Source organism: Phoxinus phoxinus, assembly GCF_949152265.1.
Source record: "Phoxinus phoxinus genome assembly, chromosome: 7".
NCBI lineage: Eukaryota > Metazoa > Chordata > Actinopteri > Cypriniformes > Leuciscidae > Phoxinus > Phoxinus phoxinus.
In genome coordinates, this window is record NC_136882.1 from 19317540 (window position 1) to 19334267 (window position 16728).

Genomic DNA, 16728 nt, shown 5'->3' on the forward strand with positions numbered 1-16728 from the left:
GTGGATTCCTGCTTTTAAAAAACACTTAAAAGGAATCGCAATTGTGATATTCTGAGGAACAACATTTTTGCAGAAGACAGCTGTATGGGGGAGTCTGAACAAACAAATAGCTGTTGATAATAATGTCTTTCAAGTGATGCCGACTGATTGTGTTAATTTCACTTCAATTAATCTAAAACCCTTCTGAGAGTGTTGGCTCGACATTGTGCTAAAGAGGCCAGAGTCCAGCCTCTGGATAAACAATCAAACATTTCATCTGTGAGGTCATGGGTTCTCAACCAGCTGCAGACCAGTGGACTGATCATTTGTTTTTCATTGTTGTAGTCCAATACAAAGTCACCACTAGCTACATAAGCTATCACAGGATGGATGCAGGGAGTTAATTTCTCTCAGGTTTAGGCTACATGCTGACAGCCTGACATGGTTTATAACAGCACACCAGGAATGGAAGGAAAAGCCCTTCATCTCACTTAATCGGATATTGCAGCATTTTTCTCAGAAACAGTCATTGTGTAACAGATTGTGGCTGGCTATTAAGTGGATTCCAGGCTTCTTAAGGCAACTAGTTGAAGAACAGGAACAAAATAAGTTGAAAGGATGCAGAAAGACAAAGAACGATTTTGCACTTGAACAGGAATCTAACCAGCAGAAACTTCTCACTCAGCTGATTTGGCACTGTTGATCAATAAAGCCATGGCTTGGAAATGGATAAAATCTTTTGTTTGTTTGTCAGTGTGTGTCACCTCTGCTGTGGGTAAGATCCTTTTTGCTCAATATTACATAGTATATATTTTTAATTATGCCAGTTATATTAGGTGTGTGTGAATGCAACACACACAAATGTATTTAAATGATTGAGTACTCTGTTTTATTTGAGTTGTTTGAAGTTATAGTGTGTCGCTGAGTGGTTCACAGATCAACAATTGTGAATGTTAGTGCGTATACAGAATTTGATAAGTGATATTAAATGTTTACAAATCCATTGTTTCATTGAAAGAGACCATTGACCTCTTTAAAATATCTAAAGATGCAGACTGATACAAAATGAAAGTGCAAAATCATTGGTATAAAAAACTGGTTGAATTGAATTGCACAAATAAAAAAATAAAAATAAAATTTAATAGTGCTTGCATTTTTGGTGGCTGCAATTTAACATGTTTGTATTTAAATTCAATAAAAATGATTCACCTTCCAACGTTCATTTCCCAAAATATCTTCTGCTTTTCTTCCTTATTATTCAATGCAAATTATTAAATATTTCACTTTACAAATTCGCCTCTACAAAGTCAAACCTACACATCTTGGAATTGCAGGGAAAGCAATGTCAGGTGAATCCTGAATTATAGGTTATTAAAATCTCAAATCTGTGTTTTACTTTTTGGCATACTCATGAGCTCTCACATGCGTACAACTTTACAGGTGATGAGGAACCATCCCGAACCAAGTGTGCTGACTTCAACAACACCACCTGGCTGGAATACAGACAGGCCTCCAAGCTCCAGGTTCAGTACCTTCTCCTTACCCGGAAAAATGCAGACTGTGCCAGCCTATTCACGCAGGATTGCCTCAACCATACCCAGAAACACACGGCTTACTTCAACTCATCACTCCCCACTAAAGTCATTGTTCATGGATACAGGTGAAGCATTTAATCAGCAGCATTTTGTAACAGGAAAGAGGTCCATGTGAATGATCTCTTACACAGATGATTCCTTGATTTACTGCGTTTCAGAGCCATGGGCAGTAAACCTTCCTGGGTGAGTGGCTTAGCCCAGGCTCTACTGCGGGAAGAGGACGTGAACGTTCTGGTGGTGGACTGGGTCTATGGAGCCTCCTTTGCTTATAACCTGGTAGTAGAGAACTACAAGGAGGTGGCAGTGCAGATATCGGTGCTCATCAATCAGCTTACGGTCATTTTTTTGATTATATATTATATAATTCATTGTCGTTATAGAACACTTGACCACTACATACTAATGGCTGCACAGCTGTAGTCTTCTGTAAGCAGTGTTCATCTGGCAGAAGCAATAACATAATAAACTTGTTCGCAATGATCAATAGTAACAGTCAGCGCACAGAAAGTACATTGTAAAGACAAGAGTAATATGACCTTTAAAAGTACACTGATGTTCTTTTGTAGATGTATGGAAGCACACTGGAATCTTTCCATTTCATCGGTGTGAGTCTTGGAGCACATGTGTGTGGATTTGTGGGGACCCTATTTGAAGGCAAGCTGGGTCGAATCACAGGTAATATTTTAATTCAATGCCTAAATAAAAGGAAATCGATATATAAGTTGATCAAATAAGAGACCATGTTGAAAATATATCATAATCTTCAAAACGTCATTTAAGCAAATGTTATTAATAGATATGTTCACAATTTATCAAATGAAATACTGTAGAATTTAAATGTACAAAATAATGCATGATTCAATTCTTTTTCAATTCAGCTTGTCCCTCAAATTCTTATGCTGACAATATAATTTGTCAAGAATTTTTTTTTTATTAAACTATTAAAAACAATAAAAACAGGTTTTCATTTGTGTGCGCTTATCTACATAATCTCTTCTGATTTGCGTAATGCAATTGCATAATGACTCTATGTAATGATAAAGCCTGCCATGGGACCATGTAGGCTGTTAATTTTGTCCTGATACGAAGATGCTAGACTTATGAGTGGAACAAAGACCAACACTGCACCACACTGAAAGAGTCTTTCAGACAAAAGCAGAAGCCACGAGTGCACTCCAAATAAACAATGACATATTGTTACACCACACAACCTTGGTGAGAAAACAAGATGTCGTTTGAACCTTTAAACTAAAGTGTGTAATGTGTTTATGCAGAATCCTAAAAGTGCCTAAATGTGAATAATTTTGTATCATACAGAACATATATACTGTATGTGAGTTTTGTGTGCACAGGTCTGGACCCAGCAGGACCCATGTTTAAGAGTGCTGATCCATTTGACCGTCTGGATTCATCTGATGCCTTGTTTGTTGAGGCCATCCACACTGACTCTGACTGTAAATCTATTTTCATTTATTTTGGAACGGCGTCTAATATTGAACAGGACATTTTCTTGATTTATTATTAAACCACAAGAGTTCAATTTTAATACAGAAGCCTATAACACAACTGAACTGAAAATGTGTACATTTGCCAGACTTTGGAATATCCATTCCTGTCGGACATGTGGACTTCTTCTTAAATGGTGGAATGGACCAAGCCGGATGTGCACGCTCAAGGTTTGCTTCAAGTAAGTAGACAGCAAAAGCTGACCAAACACTAACAGAGGCATTCATCTTAAAAATGTACCGTAGCTTCATGCTACCTGAGAATCTGTCTTTGTTGTCAGTTTTTATCTACTTTCCAGTGTATGGCTATGTCATTTGTGACCACATGAGGGCACTGCATGTCTACATGAGCGCCATGAACGGCTCCTGTCTGCTTGTTGGTTTCCCCTGCTCCAGTTATGAGGAATTCCTGGCAGGAAAATGCATCACCTGTGAGGGACCCTTCAATGGCACATGCCCACAAATAGGTAATGATGAGTTAGCTGGATGATTTAAAGGAAAATCAGTAAGACAAATATTTTAAATATTTAAATCTGTTTGTGAACACAAATTTGTAATTCTTAAAAGTGAAAAAAAATTCTGTATCTTTTGAATTTGATGAAATCAACATTGTACGTTTTCTCACTAAAATAACCTTGATGCACAAACATTTTTGTAGTTCAAAGACTGTGCTGAATGATAAGTGAGGAGGATGGCCATGGTTCACACGCATGTCCTCAATTAGTGAAAATGTGAATAATAATTCTGAGGGGGGTTGCATGCTAATCTAATTTTGGATGGTAATGACCTTGATGTTCTAGTTCATTTAGGTGTTTAATCAGGCTTGACTTTTTCTTTGTGTGCATGAGTGACTCCAACCGCTGAAAATGTTTCACTTGAGGCTGATTATGTAACAAAAGGATAAAATTGTTTCACGTAATGTACGACACCAGCCTTTGCACAATTGCTCACCGTCAGTGTCTGTTTCTATATGTGTGTATTTTAGGCTTGTTAAAGAACAGTGGGATAACAGCTACTCCACTGCCAAATCAAGAGAAGGTCTATCTCCTGACCACCGATACGGCTCCATATTGTGGTATGTCTCTCAGATACTGCATGTATTAACGCCTTGATTTATGTTTTAATTATAGGCCTACTTAAACAGTCTTTCTTATTAACTCATCCTGTTGTCTACTTTTTAAACACAGTACACCAAAGTGTGGGGTCAGTAATTACTACTTTTCAGTATGGATACATTAAATACAAAAAAGTGACAGTAAGACTTCAAATAAATGTTGTTCTTTTGAACTTTCTATTAATCAAATAATCCTGAAAAAATAGATCATGGTTTCCACAAAAATATGAAGCAGCACAACTATTTTCAACATTGATAAGAAGATTTTGTGAGCAGAAAATCAGCATATCAGAATAATTTCTGAAGGATCATGTGACACTGAAGACTGAAGTAATGATGCTGACAATTCAGCTTTGCCATCACAGGAATAAAATACATTATTCTATTTTAAAATATATTTAAATTTATTTTTGATCAAATAAAACAAGCCTTGGTTAGCATTTCTTTCAAAAACATTACAAAATCATACTGAACCCAAACTTTTGAATAGTAGAATACAGTCACTCAAAAATAAAAAGTAAAAGTCTCTACAGGCTTAGTGAAATCAATAGAAACTATAACGTAAATAAATAAAGTGTTATGTCAATGATGACACATTATACATACAGCCTAATAATGCCACTCATGCCCATACTCTTTTTAAGCGCATCACATCCTTGTGGATTTGAAGGTTTCCCCATTAGACAAGACTGCTGAGGTTCAGCTCACCCTGATCTCTACAGGACACCCTGAGACAGAGCTAAAACTCAAACTGTGTGTATTCCATTTCAAGTTTTACCAGCAAGTCATGATCAATGAGCCATAGCCTGTGTTCATTTATTATAGGTTCAGCCCTTCAACTGTTTAAAACATGTGTGTGAAAATGTTTGTACATTATTTTTCAGAAATACAGATGAAACTGTGTATAAAAAGGTGGCTGCACACCCGGAGCGACTGTGTAAAATTGACTCAGTGCAGCTGAAAAACACAGGAGCACGATTCTACAGACAAGGAGACATTCATTTTGAGTATATATGCATCTCTGAAGTCCCTCACACCAGGTAAATGCAGCCTTAATATTTGCATTTAAACTTACTTTACTCTTTCTGCACACTCATTTCAGGAATTACACGATATTTGGATTTAGACATCAAATGTGCACATCCAATGTAATACTGTATTTAATAATATTTTATTTGTGCTCTGTGTGCAGAGGGTTGGATCCATTATGTGTGAAGAACATTAATATTGGACGGGGAGTACCATGGTCACATGAGTTTGTACAAGTGTGCTAAATTAATAAAACAACACAAAATCTACTTAAGAGAGCTTAACCAGCTTTCAAGCGAAGGTCACACACAAAAACTTTCTTAGCATGTTTAGGTTAGGAGACATTAAAGTTTGGCGACAAAGACATAAATAGGATACAAGGGGACTGAAATGCTTTGTTAGATATATTTATTGTGTTTTCACAAAAAAATGTTTATATGATTTCACAAATAATGTCAAATATGATTTCAGATACTTTTGTTACTTTTGAAATTTCAGTCGAGAGGAATTTAATGTACCTGAATTTCTGTGTTTAGTTTTGTTTGACAACAATCAAAAAGAAAAAAATATTGTGAAATATGAAAGTCGGTCATTCAACATACAGCAGTTATTATATGTGTTAATATATGTGCTGAACATACTGGTTAATTTTCAATGATTAAAAATGTATACATTCAAGGTACAAAAATGCAATATTTTGGCACTCTGATTAGTGTTTATAACTGCACACTGCACTTGATGTTACAAATTAGTATCTGTCCATTCACAATTAGTAATAAGGCTAAACTCTGCTTTGAAATGTCATCTTAAGAGGAATATCAAGTCACGTTTTTAACCCAGCACTTAATAGTTGGCCCCATGAAAATACATTTTCATAACATGGTCAGTATACAGTCTCAGTACATAATGAGCATTTACTAACTTCCTATTATGATAAAGCACACACTTTTGTAATAAATCTCATTATCTATACTATCAATAAACTCTGAGGTGTTTACAAAGTCTAATTTGTTGCTTTTAACTTACAAATCCTGTACAGTATTCCAAACAGATTTAACCAACAAGCACATGCCATTTCAAATAAATATAAAACAGCCATGTTGAAATCACAGCGATGTGGAATCATATATAGCACAGTATCTGTCTGAAAAAAAAAGGTTTGCGATTCTGTTTTGTCCTAAACAAAAGTACATTTGATGGATCTTTTACTGTTCTGTGCTAATGTTGTCTTCAATCATATAAAAGTAAACCGCTATGATGGTGATTTAATGGAGAAATCGTTCAGATGTTATGGTCTTTATACTGCTGAAACCATTCCTACAGCTTTGGGGTGTCAGTAGGGGCCAGTGGGGCACGTCCTCTTTGGAAACGAAGGGGAAGACTTCCTGGAGTATCATCCTCTGTTAGATTTATGGAAAAAGATGGCACATCAAAATGTCATTGAGAACACTGAAATCAATTCCATAACGCAATTCAGCACAACATAATCAGATTTAAAGACATGTTTTTATCCATCGGTGTAGTTCTCACATTGTTTTCCGTAGGACAGGCTGTATTTCTGGACATGATCCATATACCTCCTTTGGGAACTAGCGAGTGAAGGTCATGTCTCAAATGACAGCGGAACCCTCCTCCTCTCACACCTGTCCCACTATCCAGTACTCTACGATGTACAATCTGCCCCTTGCTGGCAAAGCCAAGTATTTGGATAGGGAGGAGTGCTGGATTGCTGGATGAACAGACTTGGCATGTTTGGATCCCTGGATATCCCAAACCCCTTCCAGTCTTTCATCCAGCCTCTGGCACAAGTGTATGTAGTCAAATAAAGCCAGCCTCATTCTAAGCATAGAAACATCTAACACAAAATATTCTAAGAAGGAAACACTGAATATAACTCCACTACCATGTACTAAATAAAACTCATCTCTCACCCAAGGGAGCCTTTCCTCTGCTAGAAAGGGCACACATGTTAAATTAGGACATACCATAGACTTTCTTTGTGGTAAAACAATTAAAAGTTGAACATACTGTAATTATGAAAGAGTAACCCAAAGCCTACACTGCAAAATTATTGTAAAAATAATTAAATATGGTTCATTTGAATTGAATCATATCTATTAATATAATAATCAGAGGTGGACAGTAGCAAAGTACATTTACTTGAGTACATGTTTAAGTACACTTTTTGGAAACTTTTTACTTTAACTTCACTACATTTTAAAGACCAATATCGTACTTTTTACTCCACTACATTACTGTAGGTCCTTGAGTAGAAACTGGTAACGTCGGTTGGTTGCAGGGGTTGCAATTTGGTTGGAAATGAAAGTCGGGTTGGCGTCAGAACCCGACTGATGTTGATTTCTGATGTCAACCCAATTTTCATGTTCAACCACAATACAACGTCTGTCCAACGTTGGATTCTGACATCAACCTGATTTTTCATATTCAACGTTAGGTTTGGTCTTCTAAATGCGAATTTTGTCATTGTTTTGGAGCACACAAGCTTGTAGATAAGAGTAAGGCTAACATATTAATAAAACACTTTAAATATGGCACTATTTGAGGGAACAGCCATGTGGGTGTCCGAAACCATTGTGGACGTTATTGGGTGCACTAATTCAATCTCACTACTGGAACTGTGTTCTAGATGTAAATTTGATATTGAAATGAGGGTATAGGGGCAATTTCGGACACAACCAATATCTGATTAACATGAATAGTATTACTAGTCTTTTACTAAGACTATGTCATCCTATAAATTCTTTTTTTTTCTTTTTACACCTTGTAGGATGTTACAACGGGGTCCCTGTCAATAATAAGCCTACAATGTAAAGTTTTTTATTATAATTCCATTTTAAATTAATCAATATAATAATAAGATAAATTATTTTTAAAGGAAAAAACATTTAGTTTTTAACCTTTGAAGACATCTGGGCAACTTTTTATTCAAATCAGTATTCTTGTAGAATATACATTTTAAATTTAATATAATAATCACTATATATGAATGAACTATTGGCCTTCCTTCCTTCCACGTGAATTCAGCAGATGACACTAAAGATAAAAATATAATCCAGGTCTAAAAATAGCACAGAATATAACAATTCATCATGCACATTCATCACTCTGCATTCTCTTAATCACTCAGTGTTTGTGCAGCTCAAATGTCCAGTTAGTGCAGTTGTGCCTCTTCATGCAAACCAGCCCCGTCTATACCGACCCACCCGTCAATCCTTACTTGTGTACTTACATTGTGATTTAAGAAGTGTTCCAGTGTGTTAAGCTTCAAACCCCCAATCTTTACTTCAAATAGTCCCTCTCACTCCCGTAGTCCATTAGAGAGCCTGTCATATCAGCAAAGTCCTCCAGAACCAAGCTGGTTGAGTCCTCACCAGAGGGCATCTCTGTGTCTGAGGGCCAGAGCTGGTGTGGAGGTTTGGGCACAGGGGTCTTGACCTGGTCCGGATGGAAGTTTCTTCCATCTGAGCGCTGGTTAGACGGTGCTGGATCACCCTTCACGACTGTAGGATCTCCTTGGCTTCCCCTGGGCGGTGAGCTAGTGCTGCCACCCTCACTGCCCTGTGGCGAGGGGGCGAGGACGTGGTAGAGACTGGGCAGACGAATATCAAGGCGCACACCGCTCTTGGCAAACAGCTTGTCATTGAGAGAATACAGTTTGTCAGCAATGTCACTTCCGAGCATAACAGAGAAAAGTCGAGCAATGTAACGATCCTTAGACAGCAGAAGGTAAAGCCGACGCCTGCGCCAAGAGATGTAACGGCAGTCAGTCTCTGCGGTTAGTGTCACCTGAGGTCAAAAGGGTCATGGGATGTTTAAGGGCATGCAATATTTCATGGTTGTTGCATGAACTGAATCATTTTGCAAAATGGCACAGACTAAAAGATGTTGCCAAGATGTACCCAATCACATAAAACCAGTATGTTATCATACCTGGAAGTTGCCCTCCTCTGTTGGTCTTAGAGACTCCCATTCAGGAGAGTCGAGAAATTGGTGAGGAAAGATGTAATGGAGAAACTGACCTTCTAAGGATACTCTAATTCTGTAAAAGCAGAAACACATATGTCAAGTTCTTAGAAGTGTCCTTTTTGTATAAATGTTGGTTTAATATGGTTTTGAATAACCTTAAAGTCAGCATGAAATTAAAATTAGCCTATTTTCTGAATGCATGCTATTGATCTCATTGTGAAGGATCTATGAGTATGTTTCTTTTTTTAAAAACATTTTGACTCTGTAATGTTTAATCAAAATGCCATAACTGAACCTTCCAGTGAACCGACAGACTTTGTGACGCATGTAGGATTTTTGTGAGGATTTTGAGTGGTGCAGGGATGACGTATTGTTTGTAGGCTAAAACCCAGAAACAACTTAGCATTTTACCACTTCCGGTTGCATCATCCTGAAGTCAGTGGGTTTTTTGAATGGGGTTTTGGTCAAATGCTTGAAATAAGGTCTGGTGAACACAAGCTCAACATATTTTCACATTTTATTCTACAACATAAGACATCCCCCTCATGGAGACTTCAGATGCCCCAAAGAGACGACTCGACGCCTGTGACGAGACGACCCAACGCCGGCGATATGTCATGCCCTAAATTTATGATTAACTAACTGTATTTTTGTATGTACATTTCTGAAATGCATTTTCTGTAAAGCTGCTTTGAAACAATATGTATTGTGAAAAGCGCTATACAAATAAATTTGAATTGAATTGAATACATCGGTAGCCTAATACCCTCTTGTAATTTTTTTTAAAGCTTGCTTATAAAACTTGTGTTCATTTGCGAAGATTATCACGATGAACAAAACATGTAAGAATCATAAGCTTTTGTTAATCACACACACCATATTTTCAGCAACAATCCAAAAGCCACTGAAAGAATACTTATGGGTTTTTGTTGAGGGAACCGGTGTGATGCTAACTTCCGGGTTGTCGTACAAAAGTACGCCACCCCTGTACCCCTCCACAACTCACATTAATTTTTGAGTGCAATTCCCAATCTCAAAATCCAATCAACAACTGATGGATAAAACCAAGTCCTACTTATATACGTACATACGCATGTATGCATGCATGTATATATATATATATATATATATATATATAATCCATTGCACTCGGATATACATAAAAATATGTATTTAAAGATCTGTCACTTCTGTTTCATTGTGACTTTAAATTGAATGACTCTATATATGAGGTAAAAAGTAAAAACATTTATTTTAACCTTAGAAGAACGCACCGACTTTTTGGGACTTTAGCTTATTCACCGTATCCCCCAGAGTTAGATAAGTCAATACATATTCTTTTCATCTCCGAGCGTGCCGTAACTCTGTCTGACGCACCCACCGCTAGCCTAGCTTAGCACAAAGACTGGAGGTAAACGGCTCCAGCTAGCAAACTGCTCCCAATAAGTGACAAAATAATGCCAGCATTTTCCTATTTACATGTTGTGATTTGTATAGTCACAGCGTGTACAAATAACAAGGTCACATGAGACACAGCCATCTTCTAACCGTATACATACCGTAGGCTATACTATATTCTCAGAAGGCGACGCACTTCTACTTGGGCGGAGTGATTGGCTGTATCTCATGTGACCTTGTTATTTGTAGACGCTGTGACTATACAAATCACAACATGTAAATAGGACAATTTTGACGTTATTTTGTCACTTATTGGGAGCAGCACTTAGCTGGAGCCGTTTACCTCCAGTCTTTGTGCTAAGCTAGGGTAGCGGTGGGTGCGAAAAAGGTTTTCAACATAATTTTCAAGATAAATATCACACATATGAATTAATCATTCATAAATATTCATAAATATTCCATTTTGTGGGAGTTTCACAATGACATTTTACAACCTGAACTAATCTTGCTTTGTCATAAAATGTGAAATTATCTGAGATTTTAAGAGACTAAAAGCCTGTTCACACCAATAACTAACTATAACGATAAAGATTATGGTTATAAATTATTCTACATTTAAAAGAAAAGGAGAGTCCACACCACAACTATAATGATAATGGCACAGAGGAAAGTAACTGGTGAATCACTTTCAAGACGTTTTTTTCCCCAGCTGATGAATGATACAAATATTTGACAGCCAAGATCCAAGCCTGCTTTTCAGAACTAGATCATTTATGCAGATGACATAACTGTAGCACTCACTTATAACAAACAGAATGCTAATATTGTTATCTATATAGTGATTGTTCTTGGTGTGAATGGGCCTTTATTGACCTTGACAGTCATGAGGGTCTGCAGGGGTCCTCTCCATTATATAATTTCCTGTTTGTTTTTTTCACCAGATGATTTGGCAGACAAACGTGTTTCGTAAGCAGTGAAGTAGTTTTATGTAAATATTTTATATTATAAAAGTTTACACCAAAATACTACTAATGACACTTTTTCTTCATGAAGGCAAGTCACATTTCTATTGCACTTTATAAAATACATATTGTTTCAAAGCAGCTTCACAGTGATAAACAGGAAAATAACTATCAATGATGCAAACTCAGATATGAGACCAAATTCTGCTCTATTTCTTAATTGCATTTTTAACGATTTTTTAAATTATTTATTAGATAGGACAACAAACATGTCATTGACCCCCAAAAATGTTTTTGCTATTTATTACACTGAACGACTCAGAATGAACAGCTTGCATATTGCGAGCTAAAACAAACATTGACGTTGGTAGACTTTTAGGCAAAAAAGCAGATATTTACAGTGTTTAAACCAGTTCAAGATCAACCACGAATAGAGAGAGAACCTATGTCTAACAACTCTTTGATATATTCTGTCTCTCACCTGCCAGAAATGAGAAAAGACAGCTGATCAATGGGCGTCTTCCCCTCCACAGCATACGTCTCCTCAGTCGCCAGAGAAAGCACTTTGTTCTCGCTGGCAGCCGTGATCTCCTTGAACACCTGCACAGGTACATCCAGCGGCAGATAGACTGCCGTGTAAAGCGCAGAAAGCTCCTCGTTGGCTAAACCTTCCTGCATCAGCCGAAAAATCAGATGACACACCTGGGCCAAACACTGCAGCATCAGCAGCAGGTTCCAGATGAAGACATCAAGGCCGCACACCGTCAGCCAGCCCCACATAGCCAAACAGAGGAAAGCGGGAGCCAAAAAACTGAAGATGTACAGAGCCCCATATGCCGTACTACCACCCATATAGCCCAAAAAAAGAATGGTGTTACCCAGATGGTAGATGGCACCTTCAGTGCTGTTGGTCCATCCATTGCAGAGTGTGTGATTGTAAATTATGGTGTCAACAAAGTCGCCACTATTCATGTTTGTGCCTCTGCTGTCTCCAATTCAATGGAATACTGAATTTAAAAAAAAGAGTGTCATCAAATACCTTGCTGGAAAAAGTAGTGGTTCATTAGCCCAAGGTATTAAAAGGTTGTTAAAAAGACTAGATATTAGATTCAAAAAGATGGTTCCCCGCAGCCTCTAACAGTCAATGCACCATTTACTGCCAAAAACAGTTGGAATGAAGGAAGCTTCATAATTCCGTTCCACTGACACCCACTTTTCCTTTCAAAATTCAGCCCTATAATGTCTCTGCTTCAGTTCCCTGACCCACACTGAACTGAAGACCGTTGGAAACATGGAGCAGGAGAGGCGGGGGTAGAGACCATGAGAAGGATAACCATGTTTGGAATTGAAACCCAAGGAGGAAAGAGCCACGGACAGAAAGCAGACTCGCTACTTAACATAACACAATGATGGCCGGGCAGAGTGGTTACGATAACAAGTGACATGGAGAGAAGCTTTCACTGACATTTGGGAAGATCTTTGAAAGCTCTGCCAGATGTCACCAACACTCATTTTCTCTCAATCAAACAGTAAACTTGTATTCCAGCTCTTCTGGTGTTTGAGGGAAGGAGGGTCCTAGGCTATGGGGGGCAGCATATTTAAAGAATCTGAGACAGATCAAATAACAGGGGAGATCATGCAACACTGTTTACCTCCCCCTCCCTGGCCATTCCTGTGTGTAGTTTCACATAACTTGGCCCAGCAATTGTATAATGTAATACACACTATTCTGCTGCTTAGCAATGGGGTGCAGGAGTGCAGTTTTTTTCTTTTATATTATTATTATTTAAATAAGATGCGTCAAGCTTTGCTATATTGTCAAAATCGCTAAGAGTGACATGCAATATAATTCACACATGTAAAGAAACACCGTGTGTTTATAGCAAAAAATAAATCTGAATTTCAAACTGCAAATTAACTTTACCGCAGTAATTGCTGTTGTTAGGCATGACACAGAACTTGCCTATATTGACAATACAGCATGGGCAATTTGCTTATTGAATTGTAATGAATATTGCTTTTATAATACTATGGAATCTTGTTTCTGCCATGGAAAAAAAACAAATGAATTGCGACAGTTGCAAGTTTCTATCTCAAAAATTCTGACTAACTCGGAATTGTGACAAATAGATATAATTTTAGAATTGCAAGAAAAAATTGATATAAACTTAATTGCCAAAAAAGTCAGATTCGAGAGACAAACTCAGAATTATGAGAAACTCAGAATTGCCAGAAAAAGTCAGAATTGTGAGATATAAACTCAGAATTGCAAGAAAAAAAAGTCAGAATTGCGAGTTATAAACTTAAGTCCAAATTGTGAGAAAAAGTCACAATTGCGTTTTTATTATTATTCCGTGGCAAAAACAAGCTTCCATATGATTCTGCCATGGAATAAAAAATAAATAAAAAGGTAGATTTTTAAAACGTAACTAAAATACACAATGCAAGTCAATATATATAATGGTTGTCTTGTGCAGCTTAACTAGCTAATACAGTTGATAAGAGAGTGTCAAAGCTACTATTCAGAGCTGTCAATTTGACATGTACCCTGCAAGAGAGGCATGCAGATACAGTCAAGTACCACTGAAAGCTATTTGAATGATTGAAATAAACCAGAACGAGCCAACTTACACATTTCACATCTGAAAAATATAAATTATGCATTTGCACATACTGTGCCTATGCTAGGATTTAATGAATTGAACATTGAACAAAATTACCATGATTTATAGAATTATAAGCAGGACGAATAGTGAAATAAGCAAGCTGTTCTTGTGTTTGTGTCAGGGACTATGCTCATTAACTTTGCAAAATCTTTAGGAGAAAACGCAAATTATGAATTGCATTTGCTGGGTTCACACCAGGTGTGCACGCAGAGTAAAAGCACTTCTGCGGGTAGACCTCAGATTAGAGTGTGCTGGGAGCAGCAGCTCTATTTTAGGCCTGCGTGCATAGTTAAGTGCAGCTGTCACCAGCCAAACGCTGGTACAGGGAATTCAAAGGCCAACCGAGTAGGAAGCCTGAAGGAAGAGTCTGTTTGTGTGGAACTGCTTGGCCTGAATGGTGTCGAGCAACAGACAATACTTCAACAACAATCATTTAATATGATAAAATAAGCAAATCAAGCATCTGACACATTAATTAGACTGAATCATTTAAAAAGTGACTTGAAAAGGAAAAAGTCAGCCCTGTTATAAGAATGTATGCATATTTCATACAAATAAAAGGACAAAGTAAAGATACAAGAGAATGGCTTAACGTCTTGCATAGGATCTTTATTGACCGTAAAGCACATATGAAAGACAGAAAGAAAAGACAGACATAATTTCCCTCAGGGGAACAAATTCACCCCGTATAATCTTCCCTCCAGTGTAAAAATATAAATAAAAGAGCACACCAGGTCCCATTTCACACAGGCTGACACACACTACAAAGGGAAAGAAAAGACAATTAGGAAACATATTGCAACTCATTCTTCAAATAAACACAATTGTCCTCAAGAACATGAGTTACAGAAATGAAGATTGTTTTGAATATTTAAGAGCACTAAAATAGAAATTCTGTCATTATTTACTCCCTTCCATGGAAGACCAAAGGATAAGTTTAGCAGAATATCAGAGTTGTCGTTTCAAACAAAGACATGAGGACCAGGCGGTCAAGTTCCAAAAAAGCTCATATATATATATATATAAATAAATAGTATTAAAAGTTTTGCACTATATTCAGAGTCTTCTGTAGCCATATGATAGTTTTGTGCATTTCCTTATTCTATCTTGACAGCTGTGGTCACCATTCACTTTTATTGAATGGAAGAGAGCAGCTTTGACAATGTGCTATAAATAATTCCACTGAAGAAAGTCATGTAGAAGACACGAGGGAGCGAAAAAGATAATTTGGGGGAGAACCAACCCTTTTCAATTTGCAGAGCACAGAGATATCTGAAAATTGCATTAACAATATTTAAGGTTGTGGTGGCCAAAAATTATTGTAAGAAATATCACTTCTTCATAAGAGACTGGCTGGCCATTGTCATAAGACAGTGAAAATAAACTTACCATTCACTCAATTTGAACATGATGGTGGTATTATATCTTAAAACCAAGCGCCCTCATGCACTCCTTGTGTGCTTCGATGAGACCCGTGCAGCTTTCTTCTCCCTTTTCAATTATGCTGCAGTGAAGACAATACAATGTCATAGCTGCACAGTATCTTGACAAAATGCACAGGATTAGTTTACCTAAAATATAAACTCAGTCATTATTTACCGACCCTCATGTTGCACCAAACAGGTTTGATGTTCACACACAAGCAGCAATTTTAAGAATTGCATCTGCCACAATACAAGTCAAGAACTAGTTCAGCAGTACTTAAGTATTGTACAAGTATTACTGACTATTTTATGGTGATTTGCCTTCTTTTCTAAATGTGAAAACCTTGATTTTCCGTAATTTATTTACCGAGCAGCACAATCCTGTTTCTTTCTGTTTGTGTTTCACAAAGAGTCATGCAGGTTTGGGACAACATGAGAAAAATTATGATAACAGCATTTCATTTTTATTGTGTAATATCTCTTTAAAGCGTGAACGACAAAATTTTCCTCACCAGGCATCTCGTACTTTCTTGGTCTCAGGACACGCACAGCATGGTTTCAGAGGTTTCTTCTGCTCTGTGCCCTCTATTGCTGGTGAAGCCTCCACACTGGCTGCTGACAGGCTAGACATTTCCTCTTGTCTGAGAAAATAAAAGAGCAAGGGACACAATGATTTAGTCCATCTCTAAACTTCAGTTTCAACACTACGTATTGTGAACAACCAGCAGCGGGCAGCAAACTAGCCACCATATTACAAGTTACATCATGTCCTCTGCTGTTTAACGACTAGTTTCGTTGAAATACAGCTGTTATACCTCGCTGTCAAAGATGCTGTGCCTAATCGGAGGTAATAGATATTCAAATCTGCTGTCAGGTAAGATGAAATAAAAAATCTTTACACTGAAAAACGTTGACTTACTAAATGTATATGACGAAGAGACTGATGAGCTCACGTGCGTCCTTTCTTACACAACCTGCTGTTGCTGTCAAATTAATAACAGCACAACCCCGTGAACGCGGAAGTGTCCCGTAGCAGCTTCCGGTTACGGTCTTTCATTAAAACAAACAA

At 37.4% G+C, this 16728-nt stretch overlaps 3 protein-coding genes across 6 annotated transcripts; 1 reads left to right on the forward strand and 2 right to left on the reverse strand.

The window, feature by feature from the left end:
• Positions 1-344: 344 nt before the first annotated feature.
• On the forward strand, positions 345-5520 carry pla1a (phospholipase A1 member A). 2 transcript variants are annotated; one of them, XM_079619747.1, is made up of 11 exons: positions 345-754; positions 1420-1639; positions 1733-1910; positions 2141-2249; positions 2927-3028; positions 3169-3261; positions 3361-3546; positions 4065-4154; positions 4838-4946; positions 5078-5233; positions 5386-5520. In XM_079619747.1, the coding sequence occupies exons 1-11, from the start codon at positions 694-696 to the stop codon at positions 5465-5467; spliced, it is 1386 nt and encodes a 461-aa protein (XP_079475873.1). In that variant the 5' UTR covers positions 345-693; the 3' UTR covers positions 5468-5520. The 2 variants fall into 2 exon arrangements, with proteins under 2 accessions (XP_079475873.1, XP_079475874.1); XM_079619748.1 differs by having other exon boundaries at positions 436-754; positions 3379-3546.
• Positions 5521-5614: 94 nt separating this feature from the next.
• On the reverse strand, positions 5615-12844 carry popdc2 (popeye domain cAMP effector 2). 2 transcript variants are annotated; one of them, XR_013798454.1, is made up of 4 exons: positions 12051-12844; positions 9174-9282; positions 8473-9029; positions 5615-6622 (listed from the first exon to the last, which is right to left on the reverse strand). XR_013798454.1 is itself a non-coding variant. In XM_079619749.1 (3 exons), the coding sequence occupies exons 1-3, from the start codon at positions 12539-12541 to the stop codon at positions 8523-8525; spliced, it is 1107 nt and encodes a 368-aa protein (XP_079475875.1). In that variant the 5' UTR covers positions 12542-12839; the 3' UTR covers positions 6469-8522. The 2 variants fall into 2 exon arrangements, 1 of the variants encoding a protein (XP_079475875.1); XM_079619749.1 differs by having other exon boundaries at positions 6469-9029; positions 12051-12839.
• A 1979-nt stretch (positions 12845-14823) lies between these two features.
• Positions 14824-16724, reverse strand: cox17 (cytochrome c oxidase copper chaperone COX17). 2 transcript variants are annotated; one of them, XM_079617947.1, is made up of 4 exons: positions 16579-16724; positions 16172-16300; positions 15625-15739; positions 14824-14996 (listed from the first exon to the last, which is right to left on the reverse strand). In XM_079617947.1, the coding sequence occupies exons 2-3, from the start codon at positions 16288-16290 to the stop codon at positions 15655-15657; spliced, it is 204 nt and encodes a 67-aa protein (XP_079474073.1). In that variant the 5' UTR covers positions 16291-16300; positions 16579-16724; the 3' UTR covers positions 14824-14996; positions 15625-15654. The 2 variants fall into 2 exon arrangements, with proteins under 2 accessions (XP_079474073.1, XP_079474074.1); XM_079617948.1 differs by having other exon boundaries at positions 16475-16612.
• Between the last annotated feature and the right edge of the window lie 4 nt (positions 16725-16728).

Excerpts from the sequence above, each read along its gene's own strand:
- pla1a (XM_079619747.1), top strand. The coding sequence starts at position 694 with ATGGCTTGGAAATGGATAAAATCTTTTGTTTGTTTGTCAGTGTGTGTC. Across the intron at positions 4,155-4,837 it reads CGATACGGCTCCATATTGTG|CGCATCACATCCTTGTGGAT; the intron begins GTATGTCTCTCA and ends ACTCTTTTTAAG. Across the intron at positions 4,947-5,077 it reads ACAGAGCTAAAACTCAAACT|AAATACAGATGAAACTGTGT; the intron begins GTGTGTATTCCA and ends ATTATTTTTCAG.
- popdc2 (XM_079619749.1), bottom strand. The coding sequence starts at position 12,541 with ATGAATAGTGGCGACTTTGTTGACACCATAATTTACAATCACACACTC. Across the intron at positions 9,283-12,050 it reads TCTTTTCTCATTTCTGGCAG|AATTAGAGTATCCTTAGAAG; the intron begins GTGAGAGACAGA and ends CTGCTTTTACAG. Across the intron at positions 9,030-9,173 it reads CAGAGGAGGGCAACTTCCAG|GTGACACTAACCGCAGAGAC; the intron begins GTATGATAACAT and ends TTTTGACCTCAG.
- cox17 (XM_079617947.1), bottom strand. The coding sequence starts at position 16,290 with ATGTCTAGCCTGTCAGCAGCCAGTGTGGAGGCTTCACCAGCAATAGAG. Across the intron at positions 15,740-16,171 it reads AAGAAAGTACGAGATGCCTG|CATAATTGAAAAGGGAGAAG; the intron begins GTGAGGAAAATT and ends TCTTCACTGCAG.